The sequence below is a fragment of the Gouania willdenowi genome, chromosome 5, assembly GCF_900634775.1.
Source record: "Gouania willdenowi chromosome 5, fGouWil2.1, whole genome shotgun sequence".
NCBI lineage: Eukaryota > Metazoa > Chordata > Actinopteri > Blenniiformes > Gobiesocidae > Gouania > Gouania willdenowi.
In genome coordinates, this window is record NC_041048.1 from 1,154,515 (window position 1) to 1,175,893 (window position 21,379).

General features: G+C 35.8%; 3 protein-coding genes across 3 annotated transcripts; 1 reads left to right on the plus strand and 2 right to left on the minus strand.

The window, feature by feature from the left end:
- Positions 1 to 673: 673 nt before the first annotated feature.
- LOC114464000 (gastrula zinc finger protein XlCGF57.1-like) lies at positions 674 to 3,553 on the minus strand. The gene is made up of 2 exons (XM_028448023.1): positions 3,282 to 3,553; positions 674 to 2,159 (listed from the first exon to the last, which is right to left on the minus strand). Exons 1-2 carry the CDS (start codon positions 3,427 to 3,429, stop codon positions 868 to 870), a joined length of 1,440 nt encoding a protein of 479 aa, XP_028303824.1. The 5' UTR covers positions 3,430 to 3,553; the 3' UTR covers positions 674 to 867.
- Positions 3,554 to 4,394: 841 nt separating this feature from the next.
- On the plus strand, positions 4,395 to 20,262 carry LOC114462890 (zinc finger protein 234-like). The gene is made up of 7 exons (XM_028445977.1): positions 4,395 to 4,669; positions 5,686 to 6,950; positions 11,686 to 11,738; positions 12,110 to 12,309; positions 15,499 to 15,555; positions 16,717 to 16,878; positions 18,528 to 20,262. Exons 1-7 carry the CDS (start codon positions 4,624 to 4,626, stop codon positions 19,562 to 19,564), a joined length of 2,820 nt encoding a protein of 939 aa, XP_028301778.1. The 5' UTR covers positions 4,395 to 4,623; the 3' UTR covers positions 19,565 to 20,262.
- On the minus strand, positions 11,380 to 14,916 carry LOC114464020 (gastrula zinc finger protein XlCGF8.2DB-like). The gene is made up of 2 exons (XM_028448045.1): positions 14,547 to 14,916; positions 11,380 to 12,328 (listed from the first exon to the last, which is right to left on the minus strand). Exons 1-2 carry the CDS (start codon positions 14,683 to 14,685, stop codon positions 11,499 to 11,501), a joined length of 969 nt encoding a protein of 322 aa, XP_028303846.1. The 5' UTR covers positions 14,686 to 14,916; the 3' UTR covers positions 11,380 to 11,498.
- Positions 20,263 to 21,379: the final 1,117 nt, after the last annotated feature.

The window sequence follows — 21,379 nt, forward strand, 5'->3', positions numbered from 1 at the left end:
AATACTGACACTTTGAATCACTTTTACCACTTTTTCTGTGTTTTTATCCACTATAATTTTAAAATTTTAACCAATTTCTGTGTTTTTTAAAATTCCATTTCACCACATTTTCCACCATTTTTGGTCACTTTGAACCATTTTATTAGCGATTAAAACCAGGATTTCCATCTTTAAGATGACTATAATAATAATAATAAAAGTTCCTGGATAACAGTGGATATTATTCAGATGAATAAATAAATGTGGTTATCACAGATGCATAGAACAATAGACCATCATTTTACTGACTTTATGGATGGACCCCAAAAATCTCCCCTTTATTCCCCCTTATAGATGGTCCTGTCTCCAAAAATTAAAAAAAATTCAAACCTCTTTCCCACATCATTCCATATCACCTCCTAATGTTCGTAGTGATATTTTTGACTTCTTATATGCACTTGTATTTCATTACGCATTACTCTCACTTTCCAATATTTCAAGGTTTATCATATTCTTTATTGTTCGTCTCCTTTGGTGAGAAAAAACAGTTTGTAGATGAAAACAGGAGTCTGTGTCTGTAGGAAATAGATGTTTATTTGAAACATGTTTTCTTTTGCTGCTTTTTCACACTGAGTTAAAGGAACGTTTCAAACACATCACTTTAATCTACGACATCTACTGTAGCTTCATGGATGCTCACGTGTCTCTTCAAATGTGTCGAATGTTGAACAGTTTGTTGCAGAATTCACGACAGTAGGAATTCTCACATCCATCCTCAGTCAACCTGTACCTGCTTTACCAGCACACACCTTGATTTGTGCACAAATAATCCCAGAATACCATCCATTTAGTTTATTCACATCACTTTTCATTTAAATCCATTCGTTTCTAAGCTTCGTGAATGCTCACGTGTTTCTTCAAATGTGTCGAGTGTCGGAACAGTTTGCCGCAAACGTCACAACTAAACGGTTTCTCCCCAGTGTGGATTCTCACGTGCCTCTGCAGATGCGTCTTGCTGCTGAAACTTTTGCTACACACGTCACAACCGAACGGTTTCTCTCCCGTGTGGACTCTCACGTGCCTCTGCATATGCGTCTTACAACTAAAACTTTTACTACAAATGTCACAACTAAATGGTTTCTCTCCCGTGTGGACTCTCATGTGCATTTTCAGGTTGGACCTGACGGTGAACTCCTTAGCGCACACGTCACAACTGAAACGCTTCTCGCCGGTGTGGATTCTCATGTGGGACTTGAGCGTCGACTTTTGAGTGAAATGTTGTCCACAAATATCACAGCTGAATGGTTTCTCACCTGTGTGAACTCTCATGTGTATATTCAGATTTGATTTGACGGAGAAACTTTTGCCGCACACATCACAGCTGTAGATTTTCTCCCCGGTGTGCACTCTCATGTGTGCGTTGACCGTCGACTTGCTGGTGAAACTTTGTTTGCACACATCACAGCTGAACGGTTTTTCCCCCGTGTGGACTCTGACGTGGGACTTGAGATTTTTTCTGCGGGTGAAGTTTTTGCCACAGAAATCACAGCTGAACGGTTTCTCTCCAGTATGGATGCTCATGTGTGCAGTGAGTGAAGACTTCTGGGTGAAACTCTGAGCACAAACGTCACAACTGAACGGTTTTTCTCCCGTGTGGACAATGTTGTGCATTTTCAGAGCGGACCGCTGCGTGAAGTTTTTCCCACAGACCTCACAGCTGAAGGTTTTCTCGTCTTTGAGGACAATCACGTGTGAAGCTAAATGTTCCATCCCTCGAGAAAGTAAGCGTGCAGACGGAGGATGTTTTTCTTCTCGTTGGTGTTTCATCCCAGTCTGTGGTTCCCGTCCTTTGTTCATACATTTAGTTTCACCGTTGTCATGGTGACTGAACTGAGTTTCAGAATCCGTCTCTTTTCCATCTGCTTCCTCACTTTCATCTCCATCACTTTCTATTTCTACGCTGCAGGTCGGCTTTTCTTCTTCTTCGTCAGTTTGTTCCCACGTCAGAGCTTCCTCTTCCTCTTCTTCTTCCTCTTCCTCTTCACTCTTCACAATGACAGCGATGATATCCGATGGTGCAACCAGCTGGTTTCCCTCCCGACTCACGCTGAGCTCCTCCTCTTCCTCCTTTATGTGGAAACGCTTCGTTTGCTGCAGCGTCTCAGACTCACGCTGCAAACCTGTGGGAAACAATAGAGAACATTTTTATATTAATGGAATAAAACCAAAAACTAATACTTTATTTCTGTGCAGTTTGTTTTTATTTCTAAGCTGTGAGTTTATCAGTCACTGCAGAAGGCATTTGGGGAAATTTTGTGGAATAATTTGAGGAAAATTTACCAGATTTTTGAAAAGCTGAGAGTTTTTTCAACAAGTTGAGATTAAAAACGACTGCCGTCATGTGATAAAAGAACTGTAAAACTGAGCATCTGCAAATCTTGTGGCTTTTAATAGAACTTTTGTATTTGGAGGAGCTGAGATATCTACGACTGAAATCATTGGTTTCATGTTTTTATTTTCTCAAGCGGCTCAAATTTGATGCTCTAAAGGGCCTTGGGTGTGACACATGTTAAAAATGAAAAAATGAAACTTTACTGCTCTTTATAACGTCTATTTTGATACGTCTGAAATGTAATGCTTGTTAATTCATATTGAGGTAGATTTTAAATAATATTACCAATTCTCACTACCTTAAAATAAGTTTTTACTTTTGTGAGAAACAATGTGACGAGGAAGACAAACATTCCACCCCGAGAGCGTGAGAGGAGGATTTATATAAAGTATAAATAAAAACAGACTTTACATCAGACGTGTGTGGCCCTTAAAACGAACAAAAACACAGAAAGACTCCAAAAAACAAAACAATCAAACCTACAGAAAAAACACACAACAACACAAATACACAAAATAACTCTTAACACAGAAAACAACAACAAAACACAGAAAATTAGAGAAATGTTACACAAAATAACAACAAAAAACGTATAAAATAACTCCAAAAATACACACAATAACAGGAAAATACACAAAAACACACACAAACCCCTTTTTTCCCCCTTGTGTTAATGATCAGGTTGGTCTTTATTCTGATTCTTTATTATTTAGTCTACATGTTGATGTAAGTCAAAAATCCCAATAATCACCAAAGCTGTCAGTCTACTAAATATATATCTATAAATTATTGGAATAAAATACACACACATATATATATATATATATATATATATATATATATATATATATATATATATACCTAAAAACTGTGATGAAAGTGAAAAGTTTGCAGTAAAGACAGTTCAGACCTGTGGAGGTGTTGTGGTGATGTTTGTGGTTGAATTCATCATCATCTTCATCATCACCATCATCATCATCACCATCATCATCATCATCATCTTCATCACCTGCTGTTTCTCTCTCACACAGATCAAACATTTCTTCATCTGTCGACATGTTGATGCTGTTTTTCTCTAAAACGCTCAGATTAAATCCACTGATTCCCGGAGAAAAGGATGAAGACAGAACAAAGCTAACCAATGTTTTAGTGTTCCGAAAAAAACGGACTTCCGTTTTATCTGCTGACTTTCGTTCTCGTCGTCACTTCCCGTTCCGTCCAAAACTTGATTTAATTAATTGATCTAATTCGGTTATTTACCAATTCTTTTTTTTCTTTTTACTGAATCGTTCAGAATTTTCACAGATATAAATACACAATATGACTTAAACAATGAATAAATTAATCATAAACTGAAATGTACCGTTTGCTGGTTGAAATATGAGACTCATTTAAAAACTTTATTTAAAAAAAAAAAAAAAACTCAGCAAACACAACCCTCATAGATATAGATAGCGCGTTGTTATGGAGGGAAAATAAAATTAGCATGTTGTAAAATTTAAATAAGCAGTAGTTGTTGTTTTGAAAAATAATAAAATTAAATAATTACATTCAAAATTAAAAAAATAAATCAAAACATTATTACTGTCTCAAAGAACAAACCTTTTATTTTGTAATTGTAGTAGTAAGAGTTTATTTTTGATGTGTAAAGCAAACAAATATTAACATACTGTTTTTCAACAACTAGTACTGATTGTAGATGATAAAGAAACCTTCAATATTTCATTAAATCATTTGGGGTCACAAATCTAGATTAGATTAATCTCTGTTAGCTTCAGACAGGAGCTGTACTACGAACGTCGATCGCCTATGATCACAACACGCTAATTTAAGACGTGATTACAGCCTGTGGGTTTTTTGTTTCTTTCTTTCTTATTGTTATTATATTATTTTTGTGAATATAAAAACCACCAGCAACATTAAAACTAACTAACAAAGAGTAATTTAATTTCTTATCATTTCTTTCGTCAATTTATTTTCCTCTGTCGTCACGACCGGCTGCAAGTCCACACATCCGGAAGTGAGTCACAGGGTAACACGGTTACTAGATTAACCTGAACCAGCTAGGTCTGATTTTCTCCGTTTCTCTATGAACGTGAGGAGACTGAGATGCTACAACAGTGTCCTTTGGTTCTTCAGAGTTTTATCTTTAATATTCCTGTTGTTTGGTGCCTTAAAAATCACGGTTTTGTGACAAAATAAGAGTATAAACGTCTCACCGGAGCCTTTAGCTTAGCTTCTGCTACATCATCATGTCAACAGTGGAAACCCAGAGACACACAACCGACAACACTCCAGGTTTGGCCTTATTTTCGTCTTATGGTCTCATTTGAGTCCGTTTTAATATCACAGTTTGTAGCTCTATGTTTGTCATAATGTAGTAAATAGTGTGTTAGAAACAAACCTGCTATTTCCAATAAGAATTTCTGTATAAATTAACGTCATATGTGTGAAAATTAAACATGAGCAAAATGTTTTATTGTAATATGGTAATGGTTGATCATTTTCAAATCATCTAGAATCAAAGATTGACAACTTTTATCACAAACATGTGATTGTATCTGATCTGAGGGTCACATGATCAACATTAGAAAAATAATGACCAATCAGAATCAACACAGGAAAATACAAAGAGTTTGTTGTTGTTGTTCTTTTTGTGTTTTTAGTCATTTTCTTGTTTTTTGGAGTCTGTTTTGTGTTAACCTCATTTTGTTTTTTTTTGTTGGATCAGATATAAATCTATCTTTTCTAAATGATCAGTAAATTAGAAGATCAAAATAATATATAAATTAGAAGATCTAAATATTCTCTCTCCTGTCAGCTGTCAGATCAGATCCACACATTGACATGTTCACACATAACCTTTTATTGGACAGCTGGCTTTCTAAGAGAACTGATTGGTTAGGAGGCGGGACTTAAGCACTCGTTCAGAATTCAGCCAGAACAAAACTTGCTCCCAAGCAGGCTAGCCATTCAGCCTAAGTTACCATGGTGATTTAGCTCCTAAAGATGTTAGCGATCTTTGTAGTCCATACACACTGTTTAAATCCTGGAAGTTAGCGCGATAAGAGGTCATCTAGCTTTGTAACACCCCCTAAATGTTTAATGACCAATCACACCATCCATTTGTGTATTTTTCTTTCTTTTTGTGTTTTAAAAAATGAGATGTACTCATTTTTTATGTTGTGATGTCATTTAATTTTGAAAAATGTCCTCTTCTGCTTTTACACTCACATTTTCTTCACTTAATCAGAGAGGGAAGCAAGAACACACTGTTGGTCATGTGATGATGATGATGTTCCTGTTGCCTGCAGATGTTGAGCAACTGTCTGAGGTCGATGATGACTGGAGGTCCAGCCCTAAACATCTACACATAAAGGAGGAAGAGCAGGAGCTCTTGGATGATGAAGAGGAGGAGGCGGAGCGGCCAGACATCATTGCTGTTATTGTCAAGAGCGAAGAAGATGAAGAGGAGGAGGAGGAGCCAGAAACGGAGGGAAACTTAGATGTACACAGCTGTGCTCAGTTTGACGCTAACGGGACGAACACGGACTCGTCTGAGCCGACAGGAAGTGACGAGGATCCATACGAGCGCTGGAAGGACTCGCCTGTAGAATTCGTCACTGACCGTGGGAACAAAACCAACTCCTTCACGTCACACCAAACACAAACATTACCTTTAAACAACATTTCTACCGTTAAAGAAAACGTTCCTCAAGTGATGAAAACGCACACGGGCGAGAAACCGTTCGTCTGCCACGTCTGCGCTCAAGGTTTCACGCGGAAAACCACACTGAAGCACCACATGAGGATCCACACGGGAGAGAAACCATTCAGCTGTGAGCTGTGCTGTGAACGCTTTGCGCTGAAGATCCACCTGAAGACGCACATGGTCATCCACACGGGAGCAAAACCGTTCGGCTGTCACGTCTGCGCTCAGGGTTTCACACGCAAAACGACGCTGAAAGACCACATGAGGGTCCACACGGGCGAGAAACCGTTCAGCTGTGACATGTGTAACCAACGCTTCACCTACAAGATTTCCCTGCAGACGCACATGAGGATCCACACGGGAGAGAAACCGTTCGTCTGTGACGTCTGTGGACAAAACTTTACCCGCAAAATGAACCTGAACGTGCACCGGCGAGTGCACACGGGCGAGAAACAGTTCCACTGTGACGTGTGTAGCAAACGGTTCACACAGAAGAGAAGTCTGCAGACTCACCTGAAGATCCACACGGGAGAGAAACCGTTCGTTTGCGATTTCTGCGGAAAATGTTTCCGACACAAGCCGCACATGGAGAAGCACATCCTGGTTCACACGGGAGAGAAACCGCTGCAGTGCGGTGTGTGTGGGAAAAGTTTCCGACAGAAGACGCACCTGAACACGCACATGAGGGTGCACACAGGAGAGAAACCGTTCAGTTGTGACGTCTGTAACCAACGGTTCAAACACAAAACTGACCTGAACGTTCACATGAGGATCCACACAGGAGAGAAACCGTTCTGCTGTAGCGTTTGTGGAGAAAGATTCAGACACTCGCATCGGTTCAGGAGTCATGTTAGAGGTCACAGGGCTTAGAAAGCTCTCGAGGTAGGACATCAGTGCGGTCTCTCCTACACATTAAAACAATCATGTTATTTATCCAACGATGTAAAAAAGAAAACGTTGCATGCCACACAAAATGGCCACAACTTTACGCTTTTCTAAACCGAGTTTGCATGTTTTCCATGTGCGTGTGTGCGTGCGTGTGTGCGTGCATGTGTGTGTGCGTGCGTGCGTGCGTTCGTGCGTGCGTGTGTGTGCGCTTGAATGAAAAGCAAAAAATGCACATTTCACTTTTCTTGTTTTCACGTTTCTAATGTTAATGAATAAAAATGAAGTGGTGAATGTGTTTAAAGGTGCAGAATTCTTTAATAATGTGACACCTGTCCATGTTTTCTTTGACTCCCCCAGAAAAGTCACACAAAATAAAGCAACGACGTAAACCTCCTGCGGTCAGGCTGTACAATGTTTTCTTTTTTTTGTAACCATGTTGAAAGAAACCACTTCTGATTGGATGGGATTTCTATGTGTACGATGACCAACAATGTGTGAAGGCTTTAATAAAAAGAAAAGAATAAGTTTAACATTAAGTTTGGTTTAGTTTGTTTTGTAACTGTGATTCTCAACCTTTTCAGCCCACGACCACCAAAATAAAGGTTCCAGGGACAGGGACAGGGTCCAGAGGTTAAAAGTGACGTATGTGACATTAGGTGTAAAAATGGTGAAAAGGGTTTATAAGTGCTGAAATGTCTGGAAAGTTGACAAAATGTGCAGAAAAGACATTGAAATATGATGAAGTGTCAGAAATGGGAGAAATGTAGCAAAAATGCATTAAAATGAGCAAAAATATGGCAAGAAAAAGTGATGAAAATAGGTTAAAATATGGTGAGTTTGGTGAAGTTGCAAGGCATCTGGTGACCCCCCCCCCCTCGTGTCTCGTGAACCAAACGTTGAGAGCCCCCAGGATTAAATAATATGAAAAAGGTCTGATGTCTGAGAGGAAAGAGTTGGCTTTATTTCATTTATTTGATTAAAATGTAAGAATAAATTCATAAAGTATTAAACCGGTATTTGTATATTTTCCTTTGAAACTATTTTAAAATATGTTTCATCTGATTCTGTTAAAACTTCTGAAGAAATGTTTGTTTGCCGATCACCCCAAAGGTTAAAATTAATTAATTTCAAAGTGTTCAATAATATCTCGCTGTGTAATGATTTGTTCCATTAAATGTTTAATATTGATCTGTGTAACTGTTGATTTTGTGATGTTCACAGTGGGACCCTTGAGTTTTTTTAATTCCTTTTTTTTACAGGTAAGCACACAATTATGTTTTGGATTTTGGGTCAGAACTCTGGTTTTCCATCTCTTAATAAACAATTCTTTTTTTTTTGTTTTTGTTTTTTTGTATAGCTGTTTTGGTTAATATATATATATTTATCATTCTCAAATTAATGCCGTGTTTTTCACATTTTCTTTCTTTTTTTTTATACACTTTAAAATGTATCTGATATTTACCTGCTGTAAAAAAAAAGTTATTAGTTTTGTCTTTTTGAGTAATCTCTGAATTATTTTTGCTTTTTTTCTGTTTAGTTCTTTTTACCTGTGGGTTTTTCTTTGTTCTTTGTTTATTTAATAACGTTTGTCAAAAAGAAAAAAAGGAAAAATGTAATGAAAAAGGAAGAATTAAGTGTTTTACAGCTACGGAAAAAAAACAGCTGGAATTCTGTCACCAAATAAAACGAGCACCAGCCTAACAGTCATTTCCGGTTGTTTCTTTGTCATTTATTTTGTCCACTTTTAATATAAATATTTAAATTAACCGTTGTTTTAAAACGCAAGTTATTATATACAAGTTAAATAAGATATTACGAAATGTTTCTTATTTTAAGGATGAAAGGAGTAAAAAGTAAAAACTGTTTCAAGGCCTTTTTGTCCATGTTTCACCTTTCTGTCAAAATAAAACATTTCTATCAAAATAAAACCTTTCTGTTGACAATTTGCTCCAAGCGCGTGCACATAGTGGGTGTGTGTGCCGCTCCGTATGAAGGACCAAACCTGCCAAAAGTAAAAATAAACCTAAAGCAACAATTACAAAAAATTTTACATGTTAAAAATAAATGATTAAATGAATACATTTTGTATTTGTATTTTCTTTTCTTTTTTTATTTCTACTTCTGTTTATCAATCAATATTTAACTTTTTGACTTTTTTTTTTTTTGCAGTTATTTATTTAATGATGTATTTATATTTCTACTTTTGTATTTTTCCCCACTTAAATATTATTTGTATTTCATTTTCAATTTTACTTTTTATATTTTTCAAGTTTATTTATTTATTCATTTAATTTAGATTTTGGCAGGTTTGGTCCTCCAGACTGATGACTGATGGGAACATCACCATAGAAACGGAGAACAACAGAAACGCGCGGGGAACAGGTGAGTTCATAACTGTTCAAATGTGATCTATGACGTCACTGTATGATTCATTTATGGAGTTAATTAAGTTGTTTAAATGAGAAGATGAAAGGAGTTTAAACTGTGCTGAATTAATGTAATGTATTTAAACAATGAGTTAGTTTTGAAAATATAGCAACATTTTTCTTGAAAATGTTTTTGTTTAAAAATGGTTAAATTAAAATTGTACTTTCTATAATGTAAACATAAGGTTCTAAAAGTAGAACTAGTTTTCTGTTTGGTCAAAGTGTAACTTTACAGATTACTTACCTGCTTTGATTTAGTAAAAAATAGTTTAAAATATACTTTAACCTATTTAAATATGCTTACATTAAATAGTATTTACCTTGTTTGATGAAAGATTCTGAATTTATTTGCTTTATGTTCAAAGGTTTTTTTCACTGGGAAATAAACTTAAGAATGAGTGAAAATCCAGAGTTTGGTGAAGGATTTCATGGTGTTGGAACATTGGAGTCTATAATTCGTTTTATTTACTGCTATTACTGTTAAATAGATATTTATTGATGTGAACTGACATCTATCAAATACATAAATATGTTTTTTTTTTTTTTAAATTAACTTAATGTAGAAGGTAAAATATTTTTTTCTGTGAATTAGATTCAAAACCTGCGACATTTTTCATTTATTTTCAACTTTTGCCCACTTTTAATATAAATATATATTTAAATACACCGTTATACAACCCAAGTTATTCAATACAAAGTAATGATTATAAAAAATATAAAACGTGTCCTGCAACTTTGCGCGTTTAAATATTTTGTTTAATTAAAAATCCAAATATCCCTTTTCAGTCATTTAAGCATTTTTTCTATAATCAGTAATTTTATTCTAACATTATATATAACATATTTCTGCCTCTAGGTGTTGCTAAGGAGCTAAAAACTTCCTAGTTTAGTGTTTATCTCACAATTCATCATCATCTTTGTTTTGTTTTTGTAATTTTGTCTGAAAAATATTTCTAATGAAATATAAAAACCATGAAAGGCTCCATAAACCAATTAATTTAATATATTTTCCAAATGATCGATTGCAAACATGAATGATGTCCATTAAATACTGTTTTCTTTTTGACATTGACATTATATTTATTTTATTTATTTTTTTAAGGTTATTTTTCTATTTATTTTCCTTTGTCCTACTTTTCATAATTTATTATATTTCTTATTTTGTCATAATTTGTAATATCATTATTTGAATGTCATATTTCTGATAATTTGTAATTTTCATAAAAACAATTTCACATCTTCGTCATAAATTTCATATTTCTTTGATATCTATGATGTTTTTCAAAGTTTTGTCATATTTTTTATTCTGTAATTTTGGTCCAGTTTTTCATATTTGTTATATTTTACTTTATCATATTTTCCCAAGATTGTTAATTTTTTTTAGTTTTAACCTTTTTTGTGGCCATGTTTTTAATTTTTCGTCACAACTTGTTTTTATTGATTCTATTATAATTTATTTTGTCCTTTAATTATTTGCATTTTTTCATTTTTCTCATAACTTTATTTTTTCCTGTTCCTTCTTTTTGTCACATTTCTTATAATTTTTGTAATTTTTTTTATTTTGTCATAATTTGTAATATTTTTCAAATGTCATATTTTTGATGATTTGTAATTTTTATTAAAAAAATAATTTTACATCTTTGTCATAATTTTCATATTTCTGTGATATTTATCCTATTTTTCATATTTGTTATATTTTATTTATCATATTTTTCAAAGTTTGTCATTTTTTATTTTTACATTTGTTTCACGTTTTTCATGTCCATGTTTTTCATATTTCATCCTATTTTTCTTCACACCTTGTTTTATTTATTTTATTATAATTTATTTGTCCTTTAATTATCTGCATATTTTAATTTTTCTTTCTTAAAACAAAAGTTTTACCACAAAAAAAATGTCTCAACTTTACTTTATATTTAAATTATTGAGTCCAGTTGTCATTTGATATAAAACTACTCTATTTCCCATGAAGCCCCAGAAACCACAGAGTTGTTGTCAGCAGATCTTTATTTCCTGTCAGCCATCAGTGAGAGGAAGTGATGTCACAGGAAGTAATGTCACGGTGTGAGCAGTAAAGCTAATGTACATAAACTGTCTTCTTTCATGTCGTCTGTGATAAAACAGGGAAACAAACTTGGTTTATTTCCGTGTGAACCTTGGAGTGTTTCTTCAGACTTGAACATTGAGTGAAACTTTTGAGACATAAACCACACGTGAAAGGTTTGTCCCCCGTGTGAACCAGCATGTGCTTCTTCAGGCTCGCGCCCTGCGTGAAATTTCTCCCGCAGACGTCACATCCGAACGGTTTCTCCCCGGTGTGGATCCTCCTGTGCGCCGTCAGGTAATGCTTGTGCTTGAAATGTTTGGTGCACACGTCGCAGCTGAACGGTTTCTCTCTGGTGTGGACTCTGCTGTGGAGCTTCAGAGTTTCCTTGCGGGCGAAATGTTTCCCGCAGACGTCACAGATGTATGGTTTCTCCCCCGTGTGGACGCTCACGTGTTGCTTCAGGTGATGCTTGTGTGTGAACTGTTTACCACACACGTCACAGCTGAACGGTTTCTCTTTCTTTTGCGACGTCACGTTTGGCTTGGCTTTAGACAGAAGTTTTTCATCCTCGTCGTCATCTTCACTCCGATCAGACGACGCCGCGTTCTTCACGTGACGATCAGCTACGATGTTCAGATCTCTTTCTTTGCTGTTTCCTCCGTCAGTTTCTCTGGTGCAAAGTGGAGGTTCTCCTTCTTCCTCCTCCTCATCATCATCCTCACATTTCACAATGACAGCTATGATGTTTGCCTCGTGCTGCTCGTACAGCTGGTTTCTGTCCTGGTTCACACGCACCTCCTCCTCCTCCTCCTCCTGCTTTATACAGAGCAGCTGTTCATGGGAGTCCCAGTGACCACCGTCAGAGGTCAGTGGATGATGGAAACCTGCAGGAGGACAAGCGTGGGAACAAACACCACAGCATCAGTTCATTAACATCAAAACAATCTAAATATTAGTTTCAGACGTTCTCCTACAAAGAGCAGCCGGTGTAAGAGTTTACCTGGTGATCATTATAACTGGTGGGGGGTGGAGTTTAGGGCTGGCTGATATGAACTAAAACTCATATCTCATCATTTGTTCTCAAAATGACGATATACGATATTAATGTTGATATGTTTAACTCGATAAAGTCTTTCCAGAATTCTGGGTTAAATTTACTGATGAAAAATGTCACTCAGACATTTATTAACAAACAGCTGATCAACATGTGCCACTTGTGTCTTTTTCTCAGGATTTTAATACAAAATAAGCTATAAAATACAGTTTATAGCTCAGAAATATGGAAACATTGTAAAAATGGACACTGATTGTACTAAATAAATAGTATTAAATTATTGTATTATGTGATTTCTAAGTTAAAACAAAAAATAAATATATCTCGATGCAAGTGACTTGTCCAATTATAAACCAATATCTAATCTCCCTTTTGTTTACAAAAATCTTGAAAAAGTCATCACAGGTCAACTATGTGATCACCTATAGGAACAATTTATACAGAGCTTTCAGTCTGGCTTTAGAGCCAATCACAGCACAGTAACAGTAACCAATGATCTCCTCTTAGCCTCAGACAGAGGGTTGGTCTCAGGTCTGGTTCTCTTAGATCTCAGTGGATCATCATCTACTGCTGCAGAGACTGGGATTAAAGAAACAGCGCTGGGTTGGTTTAAATCCTACCAATCAGACAGAACCACTTTGTTCATGTTAATAATCTCAGCACACGCAGAGTTAATCATGGAGTTCTTGGATCTTGTTGGGTTTTTTCTTTCTTATTATGAATTTTATATTTTCATAAGCGCATTGAGATTACTTTGTTGCAAATTGCGCTATATAAATAAAGTTGAGTCGATATAGACTCACTCATTTCCTTTTTCTTTTTCTGATTCATATTTTCTTTAATCACTATACTTGTTGTTTTTATGTTGTAAAGTGTCTTTGAGTGTCTCAAAAAGCGCTTTTAAATCAAATGTATTATTATTATTATTGTTTTTTTCTGTATCGTTAAAATAGAAAACTCAATATATCTTTAATGGTGATATATTTCCCAGCCCTAGTTGGGTTACACTAGTTTATAATCAGTCACAAGATAACATGTCCACCAGTCATCCCTTAGCACCACCAGGTAGAAGTGGCTCAAAGTTCAGCATTTCATCCTCCAATAGATGTAGAAGAAGAAAGAGACGCAGTATGATCACGCTGTTCATTCAACACACACACACACACACACACACACATTCCTGACCAATCACAACAGGTCTCCCATTGTGTTAAAAAGAAAAAGGAGAAACAAACAAACAGATGTAATTTTCTTTCTCCCTAACAATATGGTTCCCAAACTGGGGGACGAGTCCCCTCGGAACAATTACTTTATTTTTTACTTTACTAAAATGTATGAATTCACATCTTATTTACTTTTTACAAGTTTAAAAGACAAGATTTAAAATAACACGTGTGACTTAAGTCTTGACTTAATTTAAATGTTGTTGCGATGGGGGGGGTGGGGGGGACCAACCGCTGCCCTAACGTAATAAACCAGCTTTCTGTTCCTGCAAATGATTCAATAAGTCAGAGAGGGATTGATAGTTCATTTCATGACTAAACTTAATATCAGACATGAGCAACTTTTATCACAAGGGGCGGGGCCACAAACACGTGACTGTGTCTGAGCTGAGGGTCACATGATCAACATTAATGTCAGCATTAGAATAACAATCGATCAAAGCAATAACATAGGAAACGTGTTTGTTTGTGTTCTGAAGGCCACAGATGGCCCCCAGACCACCAGTTGCTTATGTCTGCTTTATGTTACTCTTCTTTGTCCTTTACATGAGAGATCACCAATTAGCATGTTTCTCTTTATTCTCTATGTCTGGAATCATTAGAGAAATGTTTACCTTCTATTAACCTAGATCTATAGATAGATAGACTCAAGGTCCACACCAGTGAAACACAACACAAAAAGAAATAAACATAGTATAGCGACGTCTACCTGTATAGATCTAGTATCTATAGTTTTGTCTACTGTATGTATATATATATATATATCTACTTTATCTATCTATAAATAATAGATCTATACATCTATCGTACAGCATCAGTCCAAACCTAGAGAAGTGTTGTGGTGATGTTTGTAGTTGAAGGAATCATCAGACGGTTCTTCATCTTCATCATCTTCATCGTCGGTTGTTTTTCCACACATATCAAACATGTCGTCATGATGACTCAGCGTTTCCTCTGTGGACATGTTGATGTTCGTTTGACTCTAAAAGTTGCTGATCTCTAAGGTTCCGAGAGAAGGACCGAGGTTGATTCCACACTAACTAAAGCTAAAGGCTACACGGTGTCACGGTCCATCTGGTAGCCGTGTTATCTTGTGACGGGACGTGTTTTTGCCAATTTTATTCATAGGAATTTGAACCAGTCATTATATGTTACTTGAGATCGTTGTCATATTGTGTTGTGGATGCTATTAGTATTATGGTAAAATTAAATAAATAAATAAAAACTGAAACTTGTGACTTCCTTTATTACGTCATCATTTTCTTCTTCTCTTGGTTTTTGGCGGATTACACGTAACACTCGGCTGTGTAGCGCCTGCCATTGTGCTCACATTATAAATATTTAAAAATAAATAACTTTTTTATTACAAATTTAGCAAACAAGTTTTATTCGAAATACTTTAACTTTTCACAGGCTGTATTACCTCTAAGTTTATCATTGTACCGGTCAGAGCTACTGTCTTTACTAAGAAGCAAATATTTATTTATGGTTATTATTTTCTGGAGTTTAATAGGGTTTTATTTACCTGTGATTAGTTCCTACTGCATATTTACAAGTTTAAATATAATCAAAAAATAAATAAATAATTAAAAGACAACTTGTTTTCATGTGTTTCCGAGCAGTAGGTGGCGCCATTTAAGTTAAGCGAAGAAGAAAACTTTTCTGGATGATTTCAGTTTAAACTCTAAATAATATTGTCAAATAAACAAATTAAGCGTATTTTTCATTTAAGGAAAGTGAATTATTTCATCTTTTTATTGATTATCGTCATCATCAGTCATCAAGCAACACGAGCACCAGAAGGACCGCAACACCGTCACTCCAAACAGCTACAGTAACAGTGTTACATGCTTTAATAACCTTAATAACTGCTTGTATTCACTGGCTGTGCACATAACAGGATGGTAGTGTTACACTAAAGCAGACATTACACATGTGTGCCCCTAGAGGAAGCTGTTAGCTTAGCTTTAGCCTAGCTTCTTCACGGGTTCTGTGTTTTTATATTGTTTTATGCACTGTATAGAATAATAGTTTCCAGAAGCAGATTTTAGTGAACAATTGTTATTTATGCAAAACAATTGTAGAAACAACAAAACATTTATTTTAAGAGTGTGAAATAGTCCAATCTATATGGAAATCTGATCATATAAACATTGATTTCTGGTCATTTCAAAATATTTAATTTGGCATCTTCCTTAAGAATAAAAAACGTACATTTTCGATCAATAATTTAACTATGACAAAATATTAAATGCAGATTTGCAAAATGCCCCCTTCATGGTCTGCTTTAAAATCAGATATTTTATTGTTTCAAAGATACCTTAATAAAATTGAAAATGTCCATGAAAGAAAATTATATAATTTAATACTTATGTTCATTTTATTTTTTTAAATATCGCTTGTACAATTTTTTTTAATTCTATGTCTTGTATTTTTTACGATGGAACATTGTTTTCTTGTCCTTATCATAAATGTTTACGTTTTTTTGTTTCAAATTTAGGAATAATTTACATTTTCCATTTTTATTACAAATTATATTACGGACTAGGTTCCTTTCTGCGGACAGCTTATGTCTTTATCTGGCAACCATGACGACGTAACTACGCACAACTGACGTACGCCCCGCCCCTGGCGTCTCTGTGACTGTTATAAAGTCCAGTTTGTTTGTTTGTTTTTTTATTCAACTATTTGATGAAAACGGAGACAAAGTCTATGTTTTTAACCAACTTTTCTAAAGCGTGTAACCGACCGGAAGCGGTCACCAGGTAACACGATCACCAGTTGAAACGGAACACCAGGTTGGATTTCTTTTCTTCTTTGTTTTTTTTTTTTTTACTTATGTGATCGTTTATCGGTTAATTCGATTACTTCTTCAGAAAGTGCATCTTTAACTGCATAGTGCGATCAGTTCATAGGCAGAATATCCGATTCAATACTGTGTTTTTGTTTTGTTTTTTTGTTGCTGTTTTTTGGAAGGAACAGGCGGAACCTTTGTGACGTGTTGACGGACTCTTATTTCCGCGGACCATCAGCAGCACTAGCAGCAGAACGTCCTCATCTGATGGAAATATGGCCGAAAACGAACTGAAAATCCGGAAACTAAAACCAAAGATGCTCAACGACTCCTTCAAACCAAAACACCAGCGACGAACATTCGGTTTGTGTTGAATTTATTTATTTTTGTCACTTCAACCTCATGTAGCAGAGAGTGTTTTTACTGTCCCACACTCACAGAATCCATTTAAAAATACACAGGACGTAAATAAAGTAAAACTAAGAGCACAACAGATTAAATATGAAATACTGAAGAGTTTTATAAAAGTTCAGAGAGCAAAGGTCAGGAAATAGGACATTTGGATTCATATTAATGTATTTTGGAAAATATAGAACATGAGAAATTTGTTCATAATAAAATATTACGTTTTCAAAAATACATGTGGTTCTGATGCAATGGTTGTTATATTTTTTTATTTTTCTAGTGAAAAACGAATAAACAAAGCTACAATAACCTCATGTAAAGGATTTACAATATTGACCAGTGGTGAAATAACTGAAAGTTGGGGTTCAAAATAAAAATGAAGAAGTCGCATAAAGAAAAAATAGTTTTATTTCCCAAGAAAGAGTAACATTTGTATTGATCGTAAAATTTGTGATTTTATATTTATGTCATTTTGTGAAATTTTCTGTCCATTTGTGTTTTTGCAGTAATTTTTGTTAGTCTTTTGTGTAATTTTTATTTATTTTATGGCTATTTTTGTGTGTTTTGGGACTAAGTTTTGTGTTTTATTTTATCCTTTATTCATTGTATTGTTCATATAATCCATGCATTTTTCTTACATTCCCACATGCATTTATGGGCCAATAAAAATAGTTTAAAAAAAGTATTTTTTCATATTTCCAGAGCGTGTGAGTCTAGAACCAATGTATATCTGTGACTAATCATTAGTGATGTGAACAGTCTATGTTCATAGCTCTAAGCTGATCACATTACAGGGAGCTGAGACATATGCTAAGTAGTTTACTGAAGACCCAAACATGTTCCAGACCCAAACACACACTGACTTAGTGACTATTTAGAGGAGCTGACATGTCCACCAGATAGGATGTATAGCAGATCTATTTCTATATTCTGAGAGAGTGGGTGGAGCTTATTACTATACCATATTTACCTTTATATTTTATCTCTAAAGTATTGATCAGATCAAACTAAACGTTTACAGTGTGAATATTAGATATTCATGAAACAATTGGTAAAAATGTCAGAAGTTTTTGAGACCGAAGTACGTGGGACATTTGTTGAAATGAGTTCCTCTCTCAGAGTTTCTGTTTAGCTAGTTTCTCATAATTAGCCGCCCCGTTCATGCTAAGGATTTTACTCATGTTGGTTGTTTTGTGGTTAAATGATGTGAATATTCATGAATCTTTTTTGTCTTTTATTTGAAATGTTGTATTTTATTTGTCTGTTTAATCTTTCCTTGTTTCCGAGGATGTGAATAAAAATGATTTGTGTTCAAACAGCAAATCAAAGGCTGAGCATAATTAAAGGCCTCGCCAAAATAAGAGCATTAGTGTCACACAACCAACAGAACCCTGAACACTTCTGTCATTAACCAATCAGAGTCGAGTCACATGTCTGCCACGTTTGATAAACAATATTCTTTATACAACAGGAAATCGTGCTGCAGGAATACGTGGAAATCCAAATATTTTTTCATGTGATCAGTTCCTGATCGATCAGAGAAACCAAACTGCTGTTTTACCAGATAAATGTGTGACGTTAAAGTTAACGTTGTTGTTTTCCTTCAGTGTGGCACGCAGACGTTCAGCCTCTGTCAGAGACCCACGATGGTCTCAGAGGACGGAGGTCCAGCATTAGACGTCAGCGCCTAAAGCAGCAGCAGCAGCAGGAGGAAAGTGAGGATGAGGAGCAGCTTTGTGTGAAGCAGGAGGAAGACGTCCTCAGTGTGTCTGTGAAAAGTGACGATGAAGAAGAGAAGCTCAGAAATCCAGAGAGAATCACACACTTAGACTGTGTTACTGTGGAACTTCCTGCCAACGACGGGAAGGCCTCAAACTCTCACAGTGATGATGATGATGATGATGGTAAAGATGCTGGAGGTGAATGTGAGGAAGATCCCGCCGCTCTTTCAGCTGCTGAGAAAAGGAGGAGACGGCGGCGAGGACACTTCGTCTGTGACGTCTGTAACAAAGTCTTTACTCGCAAATGCAGCGTGAAGTCGCACATGATCGTCCACACGGGAGAGAAACCATTCGTCTGTGACGTTTGCAGTAAATGTTTTGTCTACAGTTCCAACCTGAAGACGCACATGACCGTGCACTCCCGAGAGAAACCATTCAGCTGTGACGTTTGCAACAAAAGCTTCAACCGCAAAACGCACCTGAAGACACACATGATTGTCCACACGGGAGAAAAGTCCTTCGTCTGCAGCCTGTGCGGGAAATTCTTCTCCCGCAAACCGTCGCTGAACACACACATGAGGTCCCACACGGGAGAGAAACCGTTCGGATGCGTCGTCTGCGGACAGAGTTTTAGTCGCAACGTGGTTCTGAGGCGACACATGAGGATCCACACGGGAGAGAAACCGTACACCTGTGGTGTGTGTGGGCAGAGCTTCACCTGCAAGTCACACCTGATGGCTCACCTGAGAGTCCACACTGGAGAGAAACCCTTCCAATGTGACACATGCGGGAAAAGTTTTCGACAGCAAACTCACTTGAGGAACCACGAGAAAACGCACGGATCGACTGAGACGATGGAAGTGAAGGATGAGATGCAGTCATGTGACGCTCATGGAAAGCACTTCACACACCATGATGTGTAGCTGCAGCGGCACAACAGCTGCACAACTCACAGATTATTCCAATAAACAGAAATTATTCCCCAAAAATTTTAACTACAAAAGTTCTTTAATATGTTTATGCAAAAAAAAAGTAACCAAAGTTGATCCTCAGGACGAAGTAACAACAATAAATGTGTAGCTGATGTGTTTCAAATGACAAATCAATCTCCATCCATTTAAAACAACAACTAGAAGGTCGTTCCACACTTTGTGTGAAAACAGTGAACAGTTAATAAAATAATGTAAACACTTAGTTTAGAAAGATGAACATAAATGTTCATCTGACACACGTTTGCTACGTAAACTTCTATGTGTATTTACTGAGCGTCAAAGCATGTCAACCTGACCGGATACCACAGCACACTCCCCAGAGTCAGATCACAACATGTGTGGGAGAAACATCAACACGTTGACGTGGAACTTTTCTAACGAGACAAAGATTTGTTTATTATATTCAATAAAGTCACAATAATGTTTGATTTAAAACAAAGTCCATAGAATCTGTTACTAAACAAATGTGTCCAGATTTGAAGAAATCTTATTGATAATCTGTTCAAATAAACTACACTGCTGTTTAACGAGATAAACGACTTCTTGTTTCTGTCACAAATACTTTGAACTTTGGCTCATTTTGTGAATTAATGAATTGATTAAAAAACAAAAACTACAAATCCAACATATTTAAATTTTCTCTCTTTGTGTCTCAGCAAATTATCGACTAACTGTGTGTGTGTGTGTGTGTGTGTGTGTGTGTGTGTGTGTGTGTGTGTGTGTGTGTGTGTGTGTGTGTGTGTGTGTGTGTGTGTGTGTGTGTGTGTGTGTGTGTGTGTGTGTGTGTGTGCGTGTGCGTGTGCGTGCGTGCGTGCACAGCTGTAATTGATTTAATTTTTTTCACAAACAAGCAGAAAACAAACAGTATATGTAAAGAAGAAAAGTTAAAAAGGTAGAATAAGTGCACATGGGTCTGAAAGCTTCTCTTACATTATCATAGAATTTCACAATCCATAAAAATTCATAAAACCATACAGATATTGAGCATATATTTTACTTTAATATAAGTGAGCCTTAAATACAAAGTATCAGATAAAATCCTTTTTTTACAAAAAGAGCTGATTATTAATGTTTGTTTACAGTTGAATAGTTTTAATGTTGTGCACATTTTGATTTCCTATTTTATTCCATAATTAACACCATAAACAAAGATACACTTGTTTTTTAGATTCCCTCCTAAAATATCTGTTTCCTCCCTAAACATGAACATTTTTGGATGTTGATGGTAATAATTTATTCCATGTTTTAGACCAAATCTGACGTGTTTTAACTGTAACTACTGTATGTCCCAGAGCTTTAAAAGTCCTGATGTAGTTAAGTTCAGCAGAATCAGCACTGATGGAATGACAAAGGTCAATAACAGTTCTATACTAACTAGCTCTGTAATATAATCTCCTGCATCACTTTATCAATCTGACAAACAAACATCTTCTTATTCAACATCAACAGAAGAAAAAGTTATTAATAGTTCCATTAACATTAACACAATAACAATGAGGAGCTTTAATGAACAACTATTCTATCTATTTATTTTAAATAACTCTTATTTTTCTGGACAAAAGTTCTTAAACATCTGATTTCAACCAAATCAAGCTGAAAAAACAGTTTGTTAGACTTTAGGATTAATCACACACTTTAAACCAAAAGCCAAATAATTAAATAGTTTTCTCTCCCACTCATATTTAATTCCAGGTCAGATACCACAGCACACTGATAACACACCAAGGTCTCTGCCTGAGAACACTC